Source organism: Salvelinus sp. IW2-2015, linkage group LG15 (assembly GCF_002910315.2).
Source record: "Salvelinus sp. IW2-2015 linkage group LG15, ASM291031v2, whole genome shotgun sequence".
In the NCBI taxonomy this organism is placed as follows: domain Eukaryota; kingdom Metazoa; phylum Chordata; class Actinopteri; order Salmoniformes; family Salmonidae; genus Salvelinus; species Salvelinus sp. IW2-2015.
Genome location: NC_036855.1, coordinates 34,740,036 through 34,759,112, shown reverse-complemented (window position 1 = coordinate 34,759,112; position 19,077 = coordinate 34,740,036). Strand labels below are relative to the sequence as shown.

At 48.6% G+C, this 19,077-nt stretch overlaps 1 protein-coding gene across 1 annotated transcript in view; it reads left to right on the top strand.

Annotated features, from left to right (window-relative positions):
- The window catches only part of loxhd1b (lipoxygenase homology PLAT domains 1b), a 55,342-nt gene that overhangs the window by 25,516 nt on the left and 10,749 nt on the right, over positions 1 to 19,077 (top strand). Inside the window, exons 24-37 of the mRNA XM_070446838.1 lie at positions 4,777 to 4,925; positions 5,098 to 5,202; positions 5,418 to 5,546; positions 5,665 to 5,829; positions 6,119 to 6,300; positions 8,009 to 8,125; positions 8,400 to 8,562; positions 8,663 to 8,817; positions 10,304 to 10,516; positions 10,683 to 10,800; positions 10,893 to 11,101; positions 11,304 to 11,489; positions 11,683 to 11,810; positions 12,994 to 13,111. Of these exons, the coding sequence (XP_070302939.1) occupies positions 4,777 to 4,925; positions 5,098 to 5,202; positions 5,418 to 5,546; positions 5,665 to 5,829; positions 6,119 to 6,300; positions 8,009 to 8,125; positions 8,400 to 8,562; positions 8,663 to 8,817; positions 10,304 to 10,516; positions 10,683 to 10,800; positions 10,893 to 11,101; positions 11,304 to 11,489; positions 11,683 to 11,810; positions 12,994 to 13,111 (2,137 nt within the window). The remainder of the gene's footprint in view (positions 1 to 4,776; positions 4,926 to 5,097; positions 5,203 to 5,417; positions 5,547 to 5,664; positions 5,830 to 6,118; positions 6,301 to 8,008; positions 8,126 to 8,399; positions 8,563 to 8,662; positions 8,818 to 10,303; positions 10,517 to 10,682; positions 10,801 to 10,892; positions 11,102 to 11,303; positions 11,490 to 11,682; positions 11,811 to 12,993; positions 13,112 to 19,077) is intronic.

Below are 19,077 nucleotides of genomic sequence, written 5' to 3'. Positions count from 1 at the left end.
GTTTGGCCCAGGGGTTGATGACATTCTGGAGCAGACCGATAAGGTTCGTAGGGACCGGGAGACCCTGAGACGGTTCATGCCGCCTCCTCAGGCCCCAGGTTCAAGGCAGACGGACCGTCGCCACCCACCTGCACCCGAACAACGGTGGGGTCCTTCTCCTGCCCCATCGCCTCGCGCTGAGGGACAACAGCGGGGAGGTGCACAGCGTGCGGTGGAGCAACAACCTGTCAACCGTCACCACCATAGGGACCCAGGCGCTCGGGGCGCCAGAGGAGAGGCGGTCCCCAGCAGGACCCCTGACACACCTCTCCCCGGCCTTGGCTGCTTCGCCCGGCTTCAAAGGGCAAAGTGGGAGGAGGGTGTGGAGTCCCCTTGGGTGTTGTCCACAATGCCCGAGGGGTACCGACTCCAATTCCGGTGCTGGCTCCCGTCCTTCAGGGGCCTTTGTGTCACCACGGTGGCCTACCCCCTGAAGAAGAAAACCCTGCGGCTGGAGATCTCCTCACTCCTGGACAAGGGTGTCATCCACATGATCGAGACATCAGAACGGCTAGGTGGGTTCTACTCCACTTATTTTGCGGTCCCAGAAAGAGACGGAGGGTTGCGAGCGATTCTGGACATCCGCAACCTCGATGGGTACTTGAAGAAGGTACTGAGGTTCTATGTGCTGTCCCCGGCCCGCGTGTTGCAGGCCGTCCAGGGACCGGTGGTTTGTGATGCTGCACCTGAGGGTTGCGTAATTCCATGTTCCTGTTCACCCAGCTCATTGGCAGTACCTCCGATTCGCTTTCGAAGGGACGGCTTACGTATTCATGGTTCTTCCCTTCGGCCTCTCCTTGGCACCCCGCACTTTCACAAAGTGCATGGACACTGTCCTGGCACCTCTCACGTCCTGAGGATTTGATGATCCTAAATTACCTGGACGATTGGCTGATTTGTGCTCCGACCAGGACCCAGGTCCTGTCAGACAGAGACATGCTCCTGACCCACATCGGTCGGGCTAGGCATTACTGTAAACGACATGAGTCGTCTGATGCCCACCCAGAATGTAGCCTTCATTGGCATGGAACTGGACTCAGTCCTCATGAGAGCGCGCCTGCCCAACAGAAGGATTCAGGCTATCTTATCTTAGCTCAACCACTTTCGGCAGGGGTGGGTGTTATCCGCCCTGACCTGACAACGCCTGTTGGGCTTGCTCCATCTCCGGCCTCTTCAACGGTGGTTCAACTCCCACCGGCTGCACCCGAAGCGCCACCGTCACCGCCAGCTGTGGGTGACCGCACAGTGCCTCAGGACATTGTTGAGGTGGCTCTGTCGCTCCTTTCTCTCAGGTGGGGTGGAGATGCTGAGGATGTGCAGCCGGGAGCTGGTCAGCACACACGTCTCCCAGATTGGCTGGGGGGGTGTGACCAAGGGCAGGTCGGCCAGCGGCTGTTGGCTACCCCCTTGGAGCGGCAGGCACATCAATACACTAGAGCTCCGAGCTGTACTGCCGGCCTTGCCATCTTTCCTTCCTCATCTGAAGGAAAGACATGTCCTGGTGAGATCGGAAAACACCACAGTGGTGGCTTACATCAACCATCAGGGTGGACTGAGGTCCCACTACCTCCATCTTATGGCACTGGAGCTTCTTCTCTGGGCTCAGGGACATCTAGTGTCTCGCACGTACCTGGCATCCTGAATGTGTCAGCAGATATGCTCTTGAGGGAGGGCCCGCCACCTTGGGGCTGGAGCCTACATCCCCAGGTGGTGCAGCATCTGTGGGACAAGTTCGGGAGGGCGCAGGTGGACCTGTTTGGACATGTTGGAGCCACCAGGGCCTCTGGGCTTGGATGTTCTGGCTCACGATTGGCCAGGGCTGGAGCTTTAGGCATTCTCCCTTTTCCCCTGATCCAGGCGTGCTGGACAGGACCAGGATGGCGGAGCATCGTCTGCTGCTGGTGGCCCCATACTTGCCCAGACGATCCTGGTTTAGCCTTCTGTCCCTGTTGTCTTTGACACCTTGGCAACTGCCCCTGAGACCCGACCTGCTGTTTCAGTCCGGGGGAACTCTGTGGCATCCGAGACCGCACCGCCTCAGTCTGTGTGCTTGGCCGCTGAACGGCACCAATGGTCAATGTTAGGACTAAAGGAAGGCGTAATGAACACCGTGCAGCGAGCAAGGGTACAGGCTACAACTGCGGCATACCAGTTGCGCTGGCGGTTGTTCTGCAATTGGTGCACTGGTATTGAGGTTGCGCTTTCTTGGTAGCGATTACTTCCATGAAGAGGGTGGGAGGAGTATATCTCTCCACCCAACCCTTCATTCTTCCCGAAGGTTCTGTCAGACATGCATGTGAACATCCCTTTTATCCTGTCTGGTTGCGACCCCTCGGCAGTGGCGGGAGAGTCTGGGCCTTCCTCCGGCATGCTGTGCCCTGTGCGGGCACTGGCTGCCTATGCGGAGCGGACACAGTCAGTGAGAACAACATACCAGCTCTTTGTCTACTATGGTGAGAGAGCCCTGTGGGCTGGGCTATCAAAGAAGAGGCTCTCTCACTGGATCGTGGACACAATTACGACAGCATACTGCTTGGCTGGCAGGCCAGTGCTGGGATCTGTGGTGGCACATTCAACACGAGGTGTGTCTGCGTCCTGGGCTCTACTGAGAGGAGTGCCCCTCACTGATTTCTGTGCTGCGGCCAGCTGGGCTTCCTCTTGCACCTTTGCTAGGTACTTTCAGGTAAATATGTTACCTCCCTCGGCGGTTGGTTCAGCAGTCCGGGGCGTCGCCTCCCCTTCTGGGGACTGTGCTGGGATCCCCTTTCCACATTGACGGCCCCTGCGTCTGTTTTTCCATAGGCCTGTGCCTATGGGGGCAGCGACGCTAAAAGGGACTGTTTTGATGGGGAGAGACGAAGGTTACGTATGTAACCACGGTTATGTGAGCTATATGAATCACTCAAATCCTCTACGGTGCTAGAGGCGCCTCAAAAATTATGTAGAGAACGTGTGTCGCGGCCATGGGGTCTATATATAGGGGCGGACCCCAGCCGTGACACAGGTCTTCACGGGAGTAAATCTGTAAATCCTCACCTTGGATGTATCCCTCCGCTGCAGAATGATACCAATATATTGGAGTGATCCATATAGCTCACATAACCGTGGTTACATACGTCACCTTCGTCTCTCCCCATCAAAACAGTCCCTTTTAGCGTCACTGCCCCCATAGGCACAGGCACTACAATATTGAGCTTGGCCACTTCCCGCCTGTAGACATCGATACGCCTGTTTTTCTGATCTGGCGAAGATGCTCTGCTCAGGGCGTTGGAGAGCCTTGAACCTAGGGATTGGGCTTCCTCGTCCCCTTCTTCCTTGTCGGGGAAGAGACAGCTAATGTTGTAGCCATCTTTCTCATCGAAAACGAGCTGCTAGGTCGTCAAACAGCAGCTGAAGGTCTGCGGGGAATCAATCCATTACCTCGGCCCAGAAGTGATGGAATTGGGGTTGTGGGGCCGCCTCCTCGCTGTGATGGGTATTGTGGAGGGCCTGCTCTGTGCAGTCTCCGTTTGAGGCCGGTTCTCGGCAACTCCCTACAATGCACGCAGGACTCAGGTTCACCCCCAAGCAGGCGATACGCGAGGAGTGTGTATCCTTGCCTACTATTATGGCCCCACATGGACACAGGTGTGCGGGTGCTGGGGCAGGAGCCCTGCTCGGTTCACCCTGTGAAGGGGTTGCGGGTTCCTTGCCACGAGAAAGAACACAAAGGTTGTGTACTCGGGCAAAGCATAAGCTAGCTAGCGTACGCCTCTTGGTTAATAGCCTAGCTAGTTAACACAATGTTAGCCAAAGAAAAGTGTTGTGTAGCATAGTCCTTTGGCGAACAAAGAGCCTGTCTTGACCGTCCAGCTGTGAAGCTGGGTTGGTCGGTCTAGTCAAGGCTAAGAGTAAACGTACGTTGATGTAACGGCAGCCTTCCTCCTCTTTGTCTGAAGAGGAGGTATAGCAGGGATCGGACCAAGACGCAGCGTAGTTGGTGCCCAACATATTTAATAATGATAAACAGTGAACACTTAACAATTACAAAATAACAAAAATGTGGCAAACCAATACAGTCCTAGCTGGTGCAGAGAAAACACAGAGACAGGAAACAACCACCCACAAAATCCCAACACAAAACAAGCCACCTATATATGATTCTCAATCAGGGACAACGATTACCATCTGCCTCTGATTGAGAACCATATTAGGCCAAACATAGAAACAGACAAACTAGACACACAACATAGAATGCCCACCCAGCTCACGTCCTGACCAACATTAAACAAGCACAACACACAAGAACTATGGTCAGAACGTGACAGTTGAACTAAACCAGAGAGAAAAGCTAACAATTATACTGTCTGAGCAGATAGGAAGAGTTAGTGGTGGTTAGCTAGCCGGGTTAGCGAAGCCTTGCGGCGTGCTCTAAACAAGTCTCAGTAGCTAGCCATGTGACGCTAGCTACAACCGAGCAGATTCAAACAGATTCAGTCGTGCTGAGGAGAGCTTAGAGAGTGTAGTGATCTTTGCAAGGAAGAGAGTGAGAATGACAAGAGGGCGGGCGCGTGGCCACTTATAATCAGAGAGGGGCTCCCCTCATTGGCCATTCGACCTCTGTCTGTGAGAGACGTTGTCTGATTGGATTCTTCCGTAGTGAATTAGCTATCAAGCAAATTCTCACAAGAGACACCTCACTCTATTATCATAGAACTGGAGTTACGCAAGTAATGTTAAGTATCTGTCTTGACACAGATACTACTTCCCATGTAACCGTTGGCTGGCGGTGGATGAGGATGATGGACAGATCGCCAGGGAGCTGGTGCCCGTGGATGAGGCCTTCATGAAGAGGGACGATGATGAGGAAGGGACAGGTGCAGCCACCCTGGGGCTTGAGCAGAAAGGTAAGAGCCTCGACCAGTGTGGGTGTTTCTGCTGTTGACAACTCCTCATTGGTTAACATGAAAGTTGTTTTGATGATTCATATTTATTAGTGTCTATAATAACTTTAATAACAGTATTATGAACAGTCAATAACAGATCGCTCTCTTGTTATGTTTGCTTGTTTTCTTACAGCTATGTCCACAACCCTAACCCTGAAAATTAAGACAGGAGAGAAGAAACATGCTGGAACGGATGCCAATGTGTTTGCTATCCTTTATGGAGAAAAAGATGATACAGGTGCTATGAAATACAGTACAAGTTCCATTATAGTGGCATTATAATGTGGGCCAGTGTTATTATTATTATTTTTTATCTTAGTTTTTTGGGGGGGGTGGGTGGTTATAGCTAATTTAAATGCATTTTTCAAAAAGGCATTACATGGGTCAAAATGTAAACATGTTTGTGAACTACTAATATTCCTATCCCTAAACTCATGACTGTGTCTATTCCAGGGATAATCAACCTGAAGGCGTGTAAGACCCATAAGAACAAGTTTGAGCAGGGCATGGTGGATGAATTCACTGTGGAGGCTGTGGACCTGGGAGAGCTGGAAAAGCTACGCATCGGCCATGACAACTCAGGTGAGACCACGGGTTCATCCTTCCACTCATATCCACCAATTAACAAAGTTGAAAAGAATACAAACATCCCTATGAAACCCCTGACCTCATGACCACTGTGTCTGTGTCTGGTGCCAAGGTGGCTCTCCTGGTTGGTTTCTGGACTGGGTGGAGATCGACGCCCCCTCTCAGGGCCAGAGACTCCGTTTCCCATGTGGCCGTTGGCTAGATAACGGAGAGGATGATGGTGCCATAGTGAGAGACCTGTACCCCAACGAGCTCCAGACTGAACTCTACGTGCCATGTAAGTCATGCTCTTTAACATTTAAACAGGTATGGAGTATGATACTATGTTTTTACAACACTTTCCAGGGATCCTTACAATGTACTTTGCTGTCAAGAATTGTTTGCTTGGGTGTGCAGCCTGTTGTTCCAGTGCCAAGCACTAAATAACCTACAGTATTCAACTAATCCACTGTTCACCAGGAGGAGATGAATAAGCCCTATGCTCTGTAGCTGTGACACTTTAGGACTGGGGTCGGTGACTACTGATCTGTCATAGTGACATCAAACCATCTCATTTCACTTTTCAGTTGTCCCCTATGAGATCAAGATGTACACAAGTGATGTGTTTGGTGCTGGGACAGATGCAGATGTGTTTATAGTTCTCTACGGCTGGAAGGGCCTCTGCACCCAGCAGAAACACCTGTGTGTCAACAAGAGAGAGAGAAGGCTGTTCTTCGAGAGAGGAGCTGAGGATATGTTTATCGTGGAGGTGTGTGTGCGAGCGTATATGACTGTTCCTGTCTTAAACCATACAAATGATATACTTTTACATTTGAGATAATAAGTGTTTACATACAGTATATGCCAAGGAAATGTAAAAGTGGAGGGCATTTGATCTAATGTGCTATCTGATATACAGTACCAGTCAAAAGTTTGGACATACCTACTAATTCAAGGGTTTTTCTTTATTTTTTTTACTATTTTCTACATTGTAGAATAACAGTGAAGACATCAGAACTATGAAATAACACATATGGAATCATGTAGTAACAAAAAAAGTGTTAAACAAATCAAAATATATTTTAGATTTTAGATTCTTCAAAGTAGCCACCCTTTGCCTTGATGACAGCTTTGCGCGCGCTTGGCATTCTCTCAACCAGCTTCACCTGGAATGCTTTTTCAACAGTCTTGAAGGAGTTCCCACATATGCTGAGCACTTGTTGGCGGCTTTTCCTTCACTCTGCAGTCCAACTCATTCCAAACCATCTCAATTGGGTTGAAGTCGGGTGATTGTGGAGGCCAGGTCATCTGATGCAGCACTCCATCACTCCTTGGTCAAATAGCCCTTACACAGCCTGGAGGTGTGTTGGGTCATTGTCCTGTTGAAAAACAAATGATAGTCCCATTGAGCGCAAACTAGATGTGATGGCGTATTGCTGCAGAATGCTGTGGTAGCCATGCTGGTTAAGTGTGCCTTGAATTTAAAAAAAATCACAGACAGTGTCACCAGCAAAGCAACCCTACATCATCACACATCCTCCTCCATGCTTCACGGTGGGAACCACACATGCGGAAATCATCCGTTCACCTACTCTGCCTCTCACAAAGACACGGCGGTTGGAACCAAAAATCTCACATTTGGACTCATCAGACCAAAGGACAGACATTTCTCATGTTTCTTGGCCCAAGAAAGTCTCTTATTAATATTGGTGTCCTTTAGTAGTGGTTTCTTTGCAGCAGTTCAACTATGAAGGCCAGATTCACTCAGTTTTCTCTGAACAGTTGATGTTGAGATGTCTTTTACTTGAACTCTGTGAATTATTTATTTGGGATGCAATTTCTGAGGCTGGTAACTCTAATGAACTTATCCTCTGCAGCAGAGGTAACTCTGGGTCTTCCTGTGGAGGTCCTCATGAGAGCCAGTTAGCGCTTGATGTTTTTTGCGGCTGGACTTGAAGAAACTTTCAAAGTTCTTGAAATGTTCCACATTGACTGGCCTTAAGGTCTTAAAGTAATGATGGACTGTCGTTTCTCTTTGCTTATTTGAGCTGTTCCTGCCATAATATGGACATGGTCTTTTACCAAATAGGGCTATCTTCTGCATACCACCCCTACCTTGTCACAACAACACTGATTGGCTCAAACGCATTAAGAAGGAAAGAAATTCCACTAATTAACTTTTAATAAGGCACACCTGTTAATTGAAATGCATTCCAGGTGACTGCCTCTTGTAGGTGGTTGAGAGAATGCCAATCGTGTGCAAAGCTGTCGTCAAGGCAAAGGGTGGCTACTTTGATATTAAATATCTTTTGATTTGTTTAACACTATTTTGGTTACTACATGATTCAAGATGTGTTATTTCATAGTTTTGATGTCTTCACTATGATTCATCAATGTAGAAAATAGTGAAAATAAAGAAAAATCCTGGAATGAGTAGGTGTGTCCAAACTTTTGACCGGTACTGTATGTGCCTGTAGTTGGAGGATGTGGGTGATGTCATTGAGAAGATCCGTATTGGCCACGACAACAGGGGCACCAACCCCGGCTGGCACCTTGACAGAGTGGAGATCAGACGCCTACTCAGGAAGGGAAAGGTACTGAAGAACCGTGTCTCATTCCTTCTCCCCTGTCCTCGTTCCTTCTCCTCTGTCCTCGTTCACTCATGAATGGGCTGTGTCTTATTTTAAAAAACTTTGTCCCATTCACTCTCTCTGCTTCTCATCTCTGAGATGACAGGAGAGTGAGGTTTGGCAATAGCGTCACCTACAGTAATCTTCACCCCATTGTGTTCATCTATTCCGTCCAATCAGATAATGAAAGTATAATCCTTTAAACTAATCAAAACCCTTCCAACATGGCTGCCCTCAGGGTTCGGAGACGACCATCTTACCGTGTGAGCGCTGGTTGGCCAAGTCAGATGACGATGGGGAGACGGTGAGAGAGCTCGTTCCCTCTGATATTATCACAGAGAAACTGCTGAAGGAAGGGAAACTGAAACACACAGAGATGGAGGTGGAGGATGCCCTTGAAAGTAGGTCCCTAGCTGCCTATACATGGTCATATGAGAGATATCCTCCCTCCTGTTCTGTTACATTGAATTTACATTAATGACTGCCTTTAATGTTCTCCAGCTCACACCTATAAGGTGTCTGTGAGAACGGGTGACATGTACAGAGGAGGGACCGACGCCAAAGTGTTTCTCACCATCTACGGAGACCTGGGAGACACGGGGGAACGCAAACTCAGCAAGTCTGAGAGCAACAGCAACAAGTTTGAAAGAGGGGCAGTATGTGTGTTATTATTTGGTAACACTTTACATTAAGTTGCAAAGATACCATATATACTGAACAAAAATATAAACGCAACATGTAAAGTGTTGGTCCCATGTTTCATGAGAAATAAAAGATCCCAGAGTTTTCCAAATGCACAAAAAGCTTATTTATCTCAAATGTTGTGCACAAATTTCATTACATCCCTGTTAGTGAGCATTTCTCCTTGGCCAAGATAATCCATCCACCTGACAGGTGTGGCATATCAAGGAGCTGATTAAACAGTATGATCATTACACAGGTGCACCTTGTGCTGGGGACAATAAAAGGCCACTCAGAAATGTGTAGTTTTGTCACACAACACAATGCAACAGATGTGTCAAGTTTTGGGGGAGTGTGCAATTGGCATGCTGACTGCAGGAACGTCCACCAGAGCTGTTGCCAGATAATTTAATGTTCATTTCTCTACCATAAGCCGCCTCCAATGTCGTTTTAGAGAATTTGGCAGTTTGTCCAACTGGCCTCACAACCGCAGACCACGTGTAACCACGTCAGCCCAGGACCTCCACATCCCGTTTCTTCACCAGCGGGATCATCTGAGACCAGCCACCCAAACAGCTGATGAAACTGTGGATTTGCACAACTGAAGAATTTCTGCGCAAACTGTCAGAAACCATCTCAGGGAAGCTCATCTGCAAACTCGTCGTCCTCACCATGGTCTTGACCTGACTGCAGTTTGGCGTCGTAACCGACTTCAGTGGGAAAATGCTCACCTTTGATGGCCGCTGGCACGCTGGAGAAGTATGCTCTTCACGGATTAATCCTGGTTTCAACTGTACCAGGTAGATGGCAAACATCATGTACACAATTCCTGGAAGCTGAAAATGTCCCAGTTCTTCCATGGCCTGCATACTCACCAGACATTTCACCCATTGAGCATGTTTGGGATGCTCTGGATCGACGTGTACGACAGTGTGTTCCAGTTCCCACCAATATCCAGCAACTTCGCACAGCCATTCAAGAGGAGGGGGACAACATTCCGAAGCCCACTATCAACAGCCTGATCAACTTTATGCGAAAGAGATGTGTCTCGCTGCATAAAGCAAATGGTGGTCACACCAGATACTGACTGGTTTTCTGATCCACGCCCCTACCTTTTTTTGAAGATATCTGTAACCAACAAATGCATATCTTTATTCCCAGTCATGTGAAATCCATAGATTAGGGCTTAATTCATGTATTTAAATCAATTGATTTCATTATGTGAACTGTAACTCAGTAAAATCTTAGAAATTGTTGCATGTTCCGTTTATATTTTTGTTCAGTGTAGTTTACCATGTAGTTCCATGGGATACTAACACTGTGTATTAATGGTAACTAATTAATGTAATGGAGGACTGGTCCCTAATTCCCTCAAGCCTCTCTCAGTCCATCGTAGTCACTAAGAGCAGACCGGTTAATTTTACTTCACTACATGGGGTCCTTTCTTCTTCTCTCTCCCAGGTGGATAAGTTCTCCATCGAGGCGGTGGATCTTGGCCAAGTGTTTAAGATCCATATCCGCCACGACAACTCCGAATTTATGGGGGCGGACTGGTACCTGGACCAGGTAGAGGTGTTGGACATGGAAACAGAGGAGGTATATATGTTCCTGTGTGAGCGTTGGCTTTCCAAGAAGAAGGAGGACAAACGCATCGAGAGAACCTTCTACATCAAGGTACAGTAGCAGGGTTTATATTAGACTTTTTCACAGGCGGAAATGTAAAGCCCCCCCCCCCCCCCCCACCAAGCAATATCCCAGAGCTTCTGGCACTATTCTAGTCTCATCATAACTGTTGGCATCATTGTGATGTTCTTTAGTGGATTGTTTTGGCACTTCCCAGGATTATGAGGGTGAGAGGAACGTTGATCCAAACAAGAAGAGCACCCAGGCCAAGATAGGGCTGGACAGAAATGCAAACAAGAAGAAGAAGAAGAAGGCGGTCGTAGAGGAGGGTCCAGGTAAGCGAGCACATTGTTTGCAACGTTGCTTCATTAAACTCTGGGAGCATGTAAACACTGTGTGGGTGTTCTCTTTCCTTCCTGCTGGCCAGTCATCCCCTACCACTTCACCGTGTCTACTGCTATGGACCCTGACGCCAGCACCACAGCCAGGGTTTATGTCATCGTCATGGGACCCAATGACATTGAGACGGAGCGTCTGTGGCTGGACCTGCCTGAGGGGAAGAAGAGCTTCGCTGCTGGGACCATGGAGAACTTCCAGTGTTACGGAACTGACGTGGGAGAGATCAAGAGGGTGGAGGTAAGGATGAGGACGCTACTCACTAGGCTTGTCAAGCTAGAATGGAAGCTGTTCATTACCCATGTAGGGTTAGGATTAAGCTAAGAATAAGGTTGATATTTGATTTTAATAGGGTACCAGCTTTTGTGGTTGCCTCTACCTCTCTCTCTTCCTCGCTTCCTATATTTTTCTCTCCCTCTTGCTCTTTCTCTCCCCCCTCCAGCTGGGTCATAATGGGGCAACCCCAGAGAGCTGCTGGTTGGTGGACGAGCTGTCGGTTGCTGTGCCAACCAAAGGCATCAAGTACATCTTCCAGTGTAAGTGCTGGTTGGCCAAGGACAGAGGCGACGGTCTCACCGGCAGACTGTTCAATGTACTAGATGCCAACAGTATCAATATCGTCCGGAAGGTAAGTTTGTTGGGACAATAACACACTGAATACCACTATGTGACAGAGAGGTATTTTCAATGTGAATGGATGTTTATATGCATATATACATACCTGTGCTTGGGATGCTCCTTCGTGGTGAGGGCTTCCTTGAAAGAGATTCTGCTATCTCAATGGGGCTTAAATACAGGACACATGTTTGTTTCCCCTCCAGATCATCTATGTGGCCACGGTCATCACAGGCGACACCCAGGATGCAGGGACGGACACCAACATCTTCCTGTCTGTGTTTGGAGCCAATGGGAGCACAGAGGAGATGCTGCTGCCCAAGAATGAGGACAGGTGACATCACACTGTCATTCAATAGAATGACTCTGGTGTTGACTGGGTTGACTTGTATTGGGCTGTACCAACATTAGGGGGCCAACATCGGGGGATGTCCATGTGATGATATTATGGGGTACCCTACCCTAGCCTGTTAAACAGTTGTTTTGGGCCATGGACTTGGCCGGCAAGTTTTTTCACCGGCTCACATAAAGACCATAAATAATACGCTATGGTCATATTCATGGAGTATGCAATGTAGGTCAAGTCACCAAAAGTACAAACATTTAGTATGCATGGAAAGGGTACACCCTGGTAGTCATTGTAAAGCAACGCATTTCCTTCTCCATCCACATTTCCTTGTATGCATCCTCCACATGCGCCGTTGATCTAGCTCATCGTTTACAATAGGAAACGTGAATGGGAAAATACGTTTTAAGGTTCCTCACATGTCTGTGTCTTACTTCAACAACACAAACTTGAAAGCCTTGATTGCCAAGGTCATTTTAAGATGTCAGGCTTGAAATTCCGTTCAGCCATTTTAGCACAGTGACTCACTACCCAAACTAGACGCAACTGGTTTCAAGTGGCCAAGAGATGTCATGTGATCTTCTACTGCGATCTAGTGGACGAACTGGGAATCAGACAGGGGATGTATTTATAGCAATGAATGGATAGAGACTTCAGCTCTCTCCTCATATGTATATCATTCCTATAAGATGATAAATGAAGGCATGGCACGTTGCACAAGCCCTGCACTTTTAAAATGGCTGTGTTCCTATGGGAATTTGCGCATGTTTCGAGGCCAAAAGAACTGACAAATGTATTTTCTTTATATAAAAAAAAATACTTCTGGAACAGTAATTGATGACATGTTTTATTTCAAACCTAGACTTTCAAATCTCTTATTCTCCAACATGGGGACAATTGGGGGGCACTGTACAAAAAAAATCTTATTTTGTCACATTGTTTCTGACACTTTTATCAGAATCCCACAGTCCTTACCTTTCTAACAGTATGTGTTTGTAGGACTTACAGTTTTGAAACTGAAATGTACTTTGTGAGGGTAGTATACAGTATTATGCATCGTTTAGAAAATGCCACCAGAGGGGGTCAGAGTTTAAGAGGCTAGTTTTTCTTGGACACGATTATTCGAACCATTGGAGCCCTTGTCCTTATCTAGCCATGTCTTCCTCCACAGGTTTGAGAGAGGTCAAGAGGACACGTTTAACCTGGAGATAGATGACATCGCTCCTCTGAAGAAGATCAGGGTTCGCATCGACGGCTCTGGGAGTCGCCCTGACTGGTTCCTCGACAAGGTTGGCACTCAAACTTACCGTGCTCATAGGGGCCGATTCAGACTTAGGAAATGTACGTCTTTCCTATACGTGCCTTTCCTACGCACTTCTCAGTATTTTGTATTAACACTTACCTTATTCAGTCGTGTATCGCACTCCGCAGCTGTGGCTACCTTGCGCGCTCTGAATAAATTACATTCAACTGCCAAAAACCCTCCCACTTGCCAATCTGGTCAACAGATTTTCTCGTGGAGTTTTCATCTAATAGGGTTTTCAGTACATTTATCGTAAACCATCCCTTTAAATACGGTGTACCTTTTTAGTTTGAATTTTGTCAACAGACTATATCGAGAGAACGGGTTCAGAATATTAGGGATCAATGAAAGAAAGCCATCTAAACATATGCCTATTCGTCTCTGTTTCAGCACCAATTGGGAGATTTAAAAATACCCTGATCTTGTAGATCATTTAGGTTTAGGAAAGTATTTATGAATCATTAAAAAATTGTTTGTAGAGCCTTAAAGCACGAAATAAAGAAAACGGTGGTTTGCCACATTCAGCTCATCAACCCATGGTAATGTTGGAAGTTTAGTGTACATCGAATTATAATAGGGGAAATAGTGTAAAATAGTAGGCTATACCATCATCTATTGCCTGCACTAACCATTATTGCGCCAATGGGTCGGGGTCAAACTGTTACGGCTTGGTTTGCGCTCCACTCCATAACGATTTAATTAGCCTACATGTGATCCTCAGCAAATGAAGGTAAACAAAACAATGTAATTAAATGGAATGATAATGTAGGCTAAAGACTACCAACTGAAGGGAACCAACAGTAAATTGGCTGTTGAATATGTGTGGTTATTAGGCCTAGTGACTGTCGATACTGATAGTGGATCATATTTAACATGATAGAAATAGGAAACAGATCGATACTGATAGTGGGTCATATTTAACATGATAGAAATAGGAAACAGATCGATACTGATAGTGGGTCATATTTAACATGATAGAAATAGGAAACAGAGAAAGTCGGGGTAGCCTATAATTAAGACATTTGAGAGTGCCCATCCCTGCAAGTTTTTTTATTTTATTTTATTTCACCTTTATTTAACCAGGTAGGCTAGTTGAGAACAAGTTCTCATTTGCAACTGCGACCTGGCCAAGATAAAGCATAGGATAGCCTTTAGTCCGAACCCGTCATCCGACTACGGCCTCAGCCTGATTCCCGGGTGAGTGAGGGTAACCCAAGGCCACTGCAATGTACCCGAGCCAAACTCATTTAGTAGTGACTCCTGTGAATCGAAAAAGCCATGTGAGACTCCATGCTGAGGTCAACATCAAAGCGCCTCGCTAACACGATTTGCCATAACACTCAGCGCTTTACGCACACTCTGCCAACGGAGGGTCGCCTAGGCCGGGAGGTGGTCCGCAAGGGCTAGGGAGAAGGGGGACGGAGAGGAGGGACACTTCCATAACCCAGAGAGAAGAGGAGGCAGCGGGCCGGGGAGATAGGAACGCAGAAAGGGGAGGAGGTGGGAGGAGGCGTGACGGGAGAGATAGGAGCGCGACAGAAAGGTCGGAGAGAGGCGGGCCAGGTCGGGGCGCGCGAGACGGTGCGGAGACGGCGAGAGTTAGAGAGAGAGATGCCTCCAGAAGAGAGAGCGGCGACGGGAGCCGGGGGGTGGAGGGAGGGGGGCGGGCGGCGGGCTGACCGGGGGGGGGGGGGGGGAGGGGGCGGGAGCGCGTGCCGTATGAGCGCAGCTCCACGGTGGTCCCTGAGAGCACCAGATCTGTGAGAGTGAGATGGGGCTGCCCGGGCACACAGGGGGAGAGGCTTCAGATGTGTCGTGAGGATGAGCGAGAGACGAGGGTGCTTAAGACGGCGGGGGGGCGCGAGGCGACGGGGAGAGCAGCAGAGAGGGAGGGGCGGCGAAGTCTCTTACGACGCGGGCAGAAGAACGCGCGCAGCGAGCAGGGGGGCGGAGCGCGTGAAACGTGCGTAAGAGAGGCGGCAGGGGGGGCAAAACAGGGGAGGCTGACCGGAAAGGGGAGGCGGCTGTCCCTCCGAAGAGGGAGGGCCGGGCTCGCTGTCTGTCTAGATGCAAGACGTCAGCTGAGGTCGACGCGCTCAGCCTGTATCGCCACGGTCCCGCGCAAACGACCACCCTCATCACTGTCAAACGCTCCCTAAAACACTTCTGCGAGCAGGCCTTTCTAATCGACCTGGCCCGGGTTCCCTGGAGGATACCTCATCCCGTCAGTGAGGATGCCTGGTCATTCTTTAAATGTTACTTCCTCACCATATTAGACAAGCATGCTCCGTTCAAAAAATGCAGAACCAAGAACAGATACCCCTGGTTCACTCCAGACCTGACTGCCCTACCAGCCACAAAAACATCCTGTGGCGAACTGCAATAGCATCGAAGAGCCCCGCGGATATGCAACTGTTCAGGAGATCAGGAACCAATACACGCAGTCAGGTCAGAAGAAAAGGCCAGCTTTTTCAAGCAGAAATTGTGCATCCTGTAGCTCTAACTCCAAAACTGGGATACTGTAAAGCCAAGGTCATGGAGAACAAGAGCACCTCCTCCCAGCTGCCCACTGCACTGAGGCTAGGTAAACGGTCACACCGATAAATCCGTGATAATCGAAGACTTCAACAAGCATTTCTCAATGGCTGGCCATGCCTTCCTCCTGGCGACTCCAACCTTGGCCAACCGCCCCCTCCGCTGCTACTCGCCCAAGCCTCCCCAGCTTCTCCTTTACCCAAATCCAGATAGCAGATGTTCTGAAAGAGCTGGAAAACCTGGACCCATCAAATCAGCTGGGCTTGACAATCTGGACCCCCTATTTCTGAAACTGTCCGCCGCATTGTCGCACCCCCTATCACCAGCCTGTTCAACCTCTCCTTCGTATCATCTGGAGATCCCCAAGGATTGGAAAGCTGCCGCGGTCATCCCCCTCTTCAAAGGGGGAGACACCCTGGACCACAACTGTTACAGACCTATATCCATCCTGCCCTGCCTATCTAAGGTTCCGAAAGCCAAGTCAACAAACGATCACTGACCATCTCGAATCCACATACCCCGCTGTGCAATCCGGTTTCCGAGCCGGTCATGGGTGCACCTCAGCCAGCATCGACTAAACGTATACATAACCGCCATCGAAAAAGCCATTACTGTGCAAGCCGTCTTCATCGACCTGGCCAAGGCTTTCGACTCTGTCAATCACCATATTCTTATCGGCAGACTCAGTAGCCTCGGTTTTCTAATGACTGCCTTGCCTGGTTCACCAACTACTTTGCAGACAGAGTTTCAGTGTGTCAATCGGAGGGCTTGTCCGGTCCTCTGGCAGTCCTATGGGGTACCACAGGGTTCAATTCTCGGGCCGACTCTTTCTCTCGTATACATCAATGATGTTGCTCTTGCTGCGGGCGATTCCCTGATCCACCTCTACGCAGACGACACCATTCTATATACTTCCGGCCCTTCCTTGGACACTGTACTATCTAACCTCCAAACGAGCTTCAATGCCATACAACACTCCTTCCGTGGCCCTCCAACTGCTCTTAAACCTAGTAAAAACAAATGCATGCTTTCAAACCGTCGCTGCCTGCACCCGCACCGCCGATCGCACTCACCACCACCTGGACGGTTCCGACCTAAGAATATGTGGACATCTATAAGTACCTAGGTGTCTGGCTAGACTTGAAACTCTCCTTCCAGACTCATATCAAACACTCTCCAATCAAAATCAAAGCAAAGAATCGGCTTTCTATTCCGCAACAAAGCCTCCTTCACTCACGCCGCCAAACTTACCCTAGTAAAACTGACTATCCTACCGATCCTCGACTTCGGCGATGTCATCTACAAAATAGCTTCCAATACTCTACTCAGCAAACTGGATGCAGTTTATCACAGTGCCATTCGTTTTGTTACTAAAGCACCTTATACGACCCACCACTGCGACCTGTATGCCCTAGTCGGCTGGCCCTCGCTACTGTTCGTCGTCAGACCCACTGGCTCCAGGTCATCTACAAGGCTATGCTAGGTAAGGTGCCGCCTTATCTCAGTTCACTGGTCAGGATGGCTACACCCACCTGCAACACGCGCTCCAGCAGGTGTATCTCACTGATCATCCCTAAAGCCAAAACCTCATTTGGACGCCTTTCCTTCCAGTTCTCTGCTGCCTGCGACTGAACGAATTGCAAAAATCTCTGAAGTTGGAGACTTTTATCTCCCTCAACAATTTTAAAAATCTGCTATCCGAGCAGCTAACCGATCGCTGCAGCTGTACATAGTCCATCTGTAAACTACCCACCCAATTTACCTACCTCACCCCCCATACTGCTTTATTTTATTTACTTTTCTGCTCTTTTGCACACCAGTATCTCTTCTTGCACATGATCATCTGATTTATCACTCCATGTGTTAATCTGCTAAATTGTAATTATTTGATTTTTGCCTACCTCATGCTCTTTTGCACACATTGTATATAGATTCTCTTTTTTTTTTTCTACCATGTTATTGATCTGTTTATTGTTTACTCCATGTGTAACTCTGTGTTGTCTGTCACACTGCTATGCTTTATCTTGGCCAGGTCGCTTGCAAATGAGAACTGTTCTCAACTAGCCTACCTGGTTAAATAAAGGTGAAAATAAAAAAAAAAATCAAAAATAAATTTGGTCATTTTTTATGAGGTGGAGGACTACAACAGCTTTTTCAGAGAAATACATCTCAACCCATGCACGATGTTAGTCTGTCTGTCTGTCGCCTGTCTAACACCAACCTTAACGGTCATTGGGCCACCTAAACAGTAACTACTGTGGCAGTGACCTCGTGTGCTAGGCTGTGGGCTCGTTGGCTGTATGTGGTCTCGGTTGATGGAGTGTGGTCTCGGTGTGAGGGACTGGTAGGTCCACTTCGGCGATGGTGAACCAGTGTGTTCATAACTAGATCATGGGTAATGCAGTGTCCTTCAGCACGGGCATAGAGGCGACATCTGTCTGTTGGAAGCCATGGACGGTAAGGTCTCTCTTCTCTGTCTCTGTCCCTGGTCTCTGTCTCTGTCTCTGTCTCTGTTCTGTCCTCTGTCTCTGTTCTCTGTCTCTCTCTCTCTCCTCCTCTCGTCTCCGGATCATCTCCCTCTCTCCCTCTCCACTCTCTCTCTCCTCTCTCTCTAAGGGTTCTCGTCTCTGAGTCATCCCTCCTCGTCTCTCGTCTCTCTCCTCCTCTCCTCTCTCTTCTCTCCTCTCTCTCTCATCTCTTTCGTCTCTCAGATCCTCGTCTTCATCTCTCTCCTCTCTCCTTCCGTCACCTCTGCTCTCTCTTCTCGTCTGGGATTGTCTCTGGCTCCATTCCTCGCATCTCGTCTCTCTCCTCTCTCCTCTCGTGCTCTCTCTCTCTCCTCTCTCATCCCTTCGTCTCTTCTCTCTCTCTCTCTCTCCTCTTCTCCTCCTGTCCTTCTCTCTCTCCCTTCTCTCTGCGCTGCCTCGTCTGACATAGGCATCGCTAAAATCAACACCTACATGTCACCCGGACGCCTGTTTCCCAGGGTCTGACGAGTTCGCAAATCAAGGGTCACAGACTGCCCTGTGGGATACATCGACACCCTACGCCAATGGCTGCGTAGGAGGCAGCCTTGAGCGGAGTGACAATGTTTATCCTGCCGAGTCATATATTTATGAGGAGTCGCAAGGGTGAAAGACAGTCTCGGTGATGTTTTCCATGTCATGCAGGCTGAAGTTGGGAATAGAGATTTAGGCTGGCACTGCTAAGAGAACGTCGGAACTTAACTATCGTTATCTGTAATTCATGGCAGTTATCCCTGAACACACAAGAGCAGAAAACAGATGGAGTGTGAGAGCTGTGAGACCAGCAGCACCCTGGGCTGCGGGCAGATGGCAGGACAGTCAAGCCAGCGTGGCCGTCTCGTTATGTTATCACCGTGGATGCCAGAGCAAGACCACACCACGCAGCAAGTCG